The sequence below is a fragment of the Solea solea genome, chromosome 1, assembly GCF_958295425.1.
Source record: "Solea solea chromosome 1, fSolSol10.1, whole genome shotgun sequence".
Taxonomy (NCBI): Eukaryota; Metazoa; Chordata; class Actinopteri; order Pleuronectiformes; family Soleidae; genus Solea; species Solea solea.
Genome location: NC_081134.1, coordinates 23,269,997 through 23,278,773, shown reverse-complemented (window position 1 = coordinate 23,278,773; position 8,777 = coordinate 23,269,997). Strand labels below are relative to the sequence as shown.

General features: G+C 37.5%; 1 protein-coding gene across 1 annotated transcript; it reads left to right on the top strand.

Moving 5' to 3' along the window:
* The first annotated feature begins 2,507 nt into the window (after positions 1–2,507).
* LOC131469979 (protein Niban 2-like) lies at positions 2,508–6,958 on the top strand. Its single transcript, XM_058645465.1, has 3 exons — positions 2,508–2,624; positions 6,060–6,164; positions 6,649–6,958. The coding sequence occupies exons 1-3, from the start codon at positions 2,607–2,609 to the stop codon at positions 6,784–6,786; spliced, it is 261 nt and encodes an 86-aa protein (XP_058501448.1). The 5' UTR covers positions 2,508–2,606; the 3' UTR covers positions 6,787–6,958.
* The last annotated feature ends 1,819 nt before the right edge of the window (positions 6,959–8,777 follow it).

Here is an 8,777-nt window from a genome sequence, read left to right as displayed (position 1 = left end):
ATGGTTGTTTCCATCCCTTCTCTTCTATTGTTTGTATTGTATTTGTATTGTATTTGTATTTTATGTATTTAGGTGGTCTTATAAATTAAAGGATACATACTGTGAAGCAGCACTGTAATAAGCGACGGCCAGTTGATGAACCCATTAAAATATTCCATAACATGTCATTTAGCAGACACTTTTATCCAAAGCGACTAACAATGGAATTGAGTACAGTAAGCCAGGGGCGGAGCCGAACTTGTGACCATTACGACCATGCTGTCTTTCGCACACAGGGTACCGGTCTTAACCACTGAGCCACTCTCCCCCCGTATATATGAAATATGTCTTATTAACTTGTGATAGGATGTGGAATTTGAGACACGGCCTCATGACAGAATGAGCCGGTTAATGTCTTTTTATTTTTTATTTCCCTTTTCATTGCTTAAGCAGGAATGCTGTTGTGACCTATGGCCTTTGTGGACCAAGTGAGGGTGGACCATGGAGGACAATTTTATCTCTCACTGTATGTGCAAGAAAAACTGTCAGGATACACAGAGACAGCATTAACAAGGGTAATTAAAAGTGTTTCTAAACATTATTTTTCTCAAAACCATATGTGATGTGTGTGTGGGTATGTATTTTTCAGTACTTGGACAGTGGAGTGTCGGGGTGGTTGTGTATATAGCTCCTGTGTGTCTATATCGATACATGTTACTAGATTATATCAGAAAGTGGTCATGAAATTATTTGCATTTCTTTTCCCCACAAATCTTTTCTGAGTTATATGGCATGTGAAAAGTAAAAGATAATCTTGGAATAACATTAATATTTCCTAAAATGTGTTCCATTGACTGGGCTTGAAACCTAAAAGCAACAGAAAACTTTTTTTTTTAATTCCCTTCTGCTCTGCATTTTTACAGAACCACAGCAACACTCCCACTGAAGGCCACCTTGGTTCACCTGGTGGACCAAGAGCTTCTTGATATGGAGGACACCACAGTTCGATACTTTTCGAACCTGAGCTGCCAGCATTGGAATCCAACGGTTTATTGATGCTTGGAATTCTCACACAGTTTCAGGTATTTGATCCATTTGAGCAGTTGCATCCCCAACACAAAAATGAATTTCACTTAGCAGGGAGCCTGCTGTGAGGATTACTTCCCCCTTGGCAACACCTCAGGTCCACTTCCTCAGGTCCCACTGAGCATTTTCAAATTCAAAATGTGTGAAGAAAATCATTTCAGTGTAATCAGTGCATCTGAAAAGTATTCAGATGCACTGGCTTTCATGTAATAACCCTAACCCTAACCCTCATTTATTACACACTTTGTTGTGAGACTTGATTTAAAAAAATAGCATAGCATTAATCGGATTTTACATAATTTAGGCAGCTGACAAAACAATACTGTGAAATTACAGTTGCCTGATAGCCAAAAAATGATTACCCTGTTATTTGTTGCAAAAAGTGAAGTTTGAGCCTATATTCCTCCAAAACATATACAGTAAAAGTATTTCATACTACTAGTTTATGAAGTATAAGTGGTACTGAGTTCAGTGAAAGTGAAATCATACACTACTAATACAAATTATGGATTTTAAACTTCATCAAAAACGGATGATCACACAGGTCATACAAATGTATGTTTGATTTGATGTAATTATTTTACATGTAATCACTATAATATGATAGGGTTAGGGTTAGTTTTGATAAATTATTTAACCTTTTTCTTTTTCAGTACATTGTGACTGATGTTGATGAGGTCGAGGTCTTCAGCGTCTGAGGCTGTGTCTTTAACAGTCAGGATGAATTGAGCCCCAAACAAAGTGAAACATTGTGTTTACCTGTAATTGCACCTGTGTAAACAAAACCAGACTTTTGTTTGGGTTCACGTAGAGGGCAAGTCTTTGAAGTCCCTCAAGATGCCTGTTTTTTACTCAAAGGAGTGCATGTGTGTATGAGCCTCTTTGTAGTGCCTGTGTATCATGTCGATTTGAACTTGATGTGAGAACAAGAAGTGCCTGGAGTTGCACATACACACAGACACACAGACACACACACACACACACAGACACACACACACACACACATTCATTCCTAAACCCACATTCACACCATACTATGATATCCCTAAAATACACCCACATCATTTTAGCTTCAGATATTGATTGAATTGTGTGTTATATGATAATGAAAAATGTTGATATTCCCTGACAGTGGAAAATAACTTCACCTACACCAAATTTGAAGCAATTTGCATCAACACAGCCAAAGATATCCTCAAAAAAAAATCCAAAAGCACAAAGAATGCAGAGGATTAATCTGTAATGTTTTTATTACAAAAAATCTTGGAAGCGAACATTTCTGCCATGCATGTATGGTGAAACAAAGGGGCAGTTTATTTCAACTACTACTGTAGCTTTAAGATAATTATCGACCATCATCACACTCCAACGCAACGTAGTTCCCCACCACAGCAGCAGCGGATTAATATCCAAAACGTGAACAGGTTACTGTCTGCTCAGCAGGTGGATGAACATGTAATGGAGTTGCAGCATCAGTCGCTGACCAAGGAATTACTGGGGAAGTTGGTGGTAGAGGGAGGCTATTGACATGTCACAGCAAGATGCTCAAAAATGTAGAGGTAAGTGAAATTTTACATTATAATGAGCTAAACAGCAGGCCAGGTGGCTAAAGAGTTATTGCTAAAATGTGTTCGTTAATTACAGTAACTACGTCTTTTCACTCATTGAAAATACATACATACACATGTATTTAAACACACATACACGCATTAATCGAAATATAGTTAATAATAATATATGCACATGTAAATGTTCCATGCTCTTTTTTTTTCTTTTTCGCTTTGCTGTTTTTTGCGAAAGTTTAGTGTTTAAATGCAGATGGTGTTGTCTGCGACGTTACACGGGAGCCAGACTTTCTGTCTGAACAGTTCCACTGTGAGAACCGATGTCCTCTCACCCGGACCCGCAGCTGCAAAGCTCCCGTTTTCGCGGAACCGCTTGCTGTGTTTCGGCTGCGTCTTCGGTTGTGAGGACTGTGGGTCACATTGCTGATCTGTTCAGAGAGCTTCGCTGGTGCTGCTGCTGCAGGTATCCTGTCTATTTAACAAGTAGGCTATACACTAAATCTATCCCTCTATTCTTAAAAATTAAGTCCACTCTGAATGTTGATACAGTGTGGGTGTTGTAATTATTATTATTTTTTATGACAGTCTTTTCCATTCTTACAACGCACAGTTAACGTGACTGGATTCTGCTTCATCCGGGGAAAGAGTTTGACCCTCAGGCTTTGGACACCTACAGTATTTAGTTGATGACAAACTGTTTCCTTAACCCTCAGGCTTCATTATGATTAATTTCCACTGTGTTAGTGCATATGGCACACTTTCTTGTAAGAAGGTCTCTTGGCAAATTGGAATTCAAATGAAAACATTTTATTAATAGATCAATAGAACACTGAACATTGTTTTCACAATACACTTGAGTATATGGCAGGAATGTTCACTCCCAAGAATTGTTGTCATAAAAGATTAATACTTTTGTCCTGCATCAGTCCTCCTCAAAACCACCAAATATTCAATCATTTCCATATTACAAATGACCTCTTTTCAAATTAAGAGGGGAGGGAGTACATGTTTTATCTGATGCTACACAAAACTAACAATGCTTCAAAGTTAATATTGTGGGTAATCTTTGACATATTCAAGACTGATTAAAAAAAATCTCCCAGCCACCCAACGTTTGTCATATGTGTTGCCAGTACAACCCATGAAATGCTCATTTGTACTTGTCAGGAAGTCACTGCAGCTCTGACCTTGTAACCTAAATATGTTTCTGCTTCAAAATCACTTTGTTTCATACATGAGGCTAATGTCTGGCAGATTATACCAATCTTAGCCAATCTTCATCACTAAGTTTTATTTTAAATCCTGATTCCCATCTTTTTTTTTTATGTATTTTGTAGCATTTTTTTATATAGTCCCAATATAATTCTAATTGTGGTTTCTTTGTATGCGTTGATTATGATGATCTGGATCACACTATTCACTTCTCAGGAGGAGTCCACCCTGGTCTCTTTCATATAGTAGTCTCTAAGTTGCAGGAATCCACAGAATTCATGATTGATTATCTAAATCCTTTTTTTCTGTCATATTTTGGAAACTCTCAAGCTGTCCATCTTTCACAATAACACACCATGCTGTGATTCCCTTTGTTGTCCACTGTTTAAATCCTATATCGTACCTAGTCGGTGTAAAATTGCTATCCTATTCAATAAATTAGTGTCTTTCTGTATCTTATATTTTTTTATTATGCTGAACCATATTTTGTATGTGAACATCGTGATTGTGTCTATTTGGTTTTGAATCTTCTTGTATGTTTCTTTATCCCCAATTATATTCTGTACTGGGTTTTCTCCAAACTCTTTTTCTATTTCATTTCACTGTGTCTGGTTTGCACCAACCTACAATATATCTCAATTGGGCCGCATGGTAGTATTCCTTTAATTTTGGAAGTCTCATCCCTCCTTCTTCTTTTGGCAGCTGGAGAGTTTCCAGTCTTATTGTGGATCTTTTGCCACCCCAACTAAACTTTGATATCATTTTATTCCATCTCATAAATTGGGGTTTGGGGGACCTCTACTGGTAGGGCTTGGAATAGGTATAAGGGTCAGGGTCAGCGAGTTGGCGGCACCCCGCTTTACCCGCAGGCTGTAGCAGAGAGCCCCCCTTACAGCAACAACTTTGGCTCTTTCTCTCCCACTCCTGAATTCCCCGCTCCAGAGCCTGATGATGATCATGAAACACCTTTTGTAGAGGAAGAGAAAAAGAAAAGAAAAGCTTGTAGTATAAGTTATAAAATGACGACAAACCCACACCATAGCTTCCCCCCAAACATTTATGACCTCACCCAAAGTTTCATCTTGGAATGCCCATGGCATCCAATCAAATTCTTTTAGAGCCCAACAAATTGAATTCTTGTTGAAAACTGACTTTGACATATTATGTTGTCAAGAACTGAGACTGAACACAAGTAAAGAGTAAAGGTATCCAGCATGTGGAACAAAGGTCTAAGTGTAATTTCTATTGGCGAAAGTAAAGCTGATGGTGGGATCTTTTTTCTAAAACTGGTGATGTCACTATTATTCGTAAAACGAATGAATTCCTAATTTAATTCCTTGTAGATTGCTCATGTTGGATTGTTTTTACCGAGGAGAAAAAATACGAATGATACACATGTACACCTCTCATGAGAGAACAAACATTTTTCAACTTTTTAAAAGACTTAAAGAACCGCTATTGGTCGGATACAAAATTATTTTATGTGGCGACTTTAACACTGTCATCGATGTAAACGACAGAGTGAGCTCTAAAGTCTTGAAACTCAGCTCTGACGGTAATCGCTTGACTCAATTCAATTCTTATGTAGACTAATTGTGATCTTAACAAGTCCTGGCAAATTAAAGTAGGCACAAGCACCATGACGTCCAATCTGAAGCAGCATCCTGCAATTTGTCTTCTTATGTCATCACTTTTTTTCAAAGGATGTATGTTACAGTATTTTAAATAAAATACACATAATGGAAATATATTGGTACAAAATATGAAGGAATTTTTATCATCTCCAGAAAAGAGCATATTTTGTATTTTAAATATGTATTTTTTTAATACATGTATCAGAAATACTATATGGGAATAATGGGAACATCCCTGCTTAGAGACATTACGTGAAGGTTGAAAATTGTGTCGCTTTAAATAAAACCCATAACATGAGAAAATAAATTGAAGCACAAGATATAATGATTATGTATAGAAAATGCACTCTGATTTTCGCAGTTGAAGCACAAGAATCTGGATCTTTACAAAACAAATGTTATCTATCCGCAATTCCTATACTCCTATTCCAGATATGTTTGTGATTTAAACAGCATTTGTCTAGTGTAACATTAGTGATACTTTTGCAGTAGTATATTTATTGTGAGACACAATTATACATTTTTCCCAAATCTGTCCATGCCTCATCCATCTCTTCCTCTCCCTTCTTGTCTTCCTCCTCAGCACATGGAGAAGATCGCCATGCTGGCTTTCCATCCAGTTAAGATGCACAGCTGCTATGAGAAGGAGGTGAACCTGAGCCTTGAGGGTCTGCAGCAACAGTTTGACGTGAGCAGCCCGTCAGTGTTTGTCCAAAGGGCCCAGATCCCCATGAGAGAGGTGAAACCTCAACTACTGACTAACCAGTCTAATTCGGGTTATTGGTTAACTGGTTAACACAATGGGAAGTTTCTATGAGAGCTAATCATTTTATTGACACTCATTTTATTTCTTGATCATTTTCCTACACTGTAGCTCCTGTTTGACTAGAGTTTGTCAAATAGTTGGATGATGAGGTTCTGACTGTGGCATTGATCAAGGACACAGTAGAACTAAAGGCGAACATCTTTTGGCGGTTTGATAACTCAGTGGACAGTTAAACAGATATAGTTGTCTACAGACATGCCACAATACAGACTGTGGAACTGGGTGTAGTACATTATCATATATTATCATTATTTCATGGGATATTCCTATATGAGTCAGTTTGTCTGGTGTTACATGCATGTATGTCACAAAGTTAGGTACAAAACTACAAATTGTGTTTTACTAGATGTTTGAGCAGATCCTTCATCAGAGTCTCGAGTCTCAGGGTACAGAGGAGCTGTGTAAGATCATCCAGCACTGCCAGGACAGAGTCATTAAGGTAATACACAAAGAAAACAGGCTTGTGCATCAAATTCTTGCATAACATCTACATTAATATCTAATAATATTACATCTGGCATACTCCAGCCCTGGGAGTGAAACTTTTGGTCTGGCCTTGTTTTAGTGTTAATGAAAATTCAGGTTCACCTTTATCAATTTATTAATTTTTTAACAAAGAGTCCAGGATACCGGGCAATATCCCAGCTTAATCCCTTCTGTGCATGGTCCTCTGATATTTTCAAGCCTCAACTTGCCAGCTCCATGTTTATTTTTATTATATCAGAAAGTATGAGTGTGTGGATGAGCTAACTCATGCTTTTGAAGCATGATGATGGTCGCCACAGCGGTCGTCTTCCAGATAGAGATTAGATAGAAAATAAAAACTCCAAACTCAAGGAATAAACACTTGACTTTTGCGAGAACAGGTGAACGTCACATAGTGTACCCTGAGACATTATTGCTCTGGACCATAATCATCAATTGGACTGATAAGAGATTGCCGGCATCTTGTGAAATGTGCCAGTACACAAATAAAAGTGCCGGTTCTGTGTACTGGACAGTACCGGGCCACTTCTAGTTAATAATTGTACTGTAGTGACAGTGATGGTATTTTATGTACACTTAATGTCTCTTATGTGATCTTATTCTTTAACAAACAAGTGCACAATAAAAATTCACTGGGAATTCTAAACAGCACATTGCAATTTCTGCAATTATTTTCAAAGTATTGATCAGTAATACAGTGAAAATGAGAGGAAATGTTTAAGGTGTGCGCCCCTCAATGTTCTGCTTGCTCTCCTAAAACATTCAGTTATAGGGGGGGCTACTGTGCTCCTAGTAAAAAGTTAGTCTGGTGCCCTGCATACATTGTTCTAAAGGGTTTATGGTCTCAGTTCCTCTTTAGTAGAGCTGCATGTCCACAATGTAAATTTAATTTTACATTTAAATGCAGAGCTGTCAGTCCCACCGTGTGTGATTGACAGCTCTGCATTTCATGGTTGCAATGTTGCAGTTATAGGTGGATTTGTAGTGGACAAGCTATCAGTATCCATCCCTTCTCTTATAACTATGGTTGTTTCTGGTTTCAAAAACTAACATGGTGTTGCCCAAAATACTAAACTCCAACATTTAAACAGGGGAGTCTACCCATCAGTGGCAACCCAAATAGTTGACACTTCCCAACCTTATGAGAACCTGCCTCTCAAAATGGGTTATGGATTCATATTTTATCTCTGACAAATGAAATGTGAATTATGATGAGGAAGGCATGACAATATTATAGCTATATCATGACATGAGACGAGATATGATCTTAGAATTTTGATATTGTCATATCGTGATCGGGTATTTGTGATGAATTTTCCTGGTTTGAGAATTTTGGAGAAAATCAAGCTCAAAAGTCAAGATTTTGACAATTATTTTGCAACAATTCGTGACTTTGCACTGCCCTCTAATGGCCTAATATGATTTCCCATGAAATATGTCACCTGCTTTGCATACTACAGCTCCTTATTTTTCCAGTGATCCCCTATATGTCCATATCTACTGTGGACTATAGGAGAAAGTCCATCTCAAATATGAATGCTGACTGAATTCTATTGCAACCATTCCTGAATTTGCACTTCTCCCTACTGGCCGAAACGTGCATTTTTTTAAGGTGGAATCGAAACTTAATGAAAATCGGAAGCGAATGTGGAGCCACCTTCAGCATCATCATGTCATTGTTCCCAATAGAATGAGTGCGTGAGTTTTTGGTTTTTTTATATTAATATAATGTCAATGTATTAATGATATAAATATAATGATGGTGATGATAACAATAATGATATTAACAGCGATAACAATAATAATAATATTAATAATAATGATATGATTACAACAATAATGTGTGTTGTGAAAGCAACATTTGTTGAAAAAACATTGTAGAAATGTTTTTTCAACATAAATAACCATGTGTTTTTCTATTGGTGTCTGTTTGTGTGCCCATTCAGCTGAGATAAGGCTGTTTTTTCATTTTTCTACTGTCCCATAACA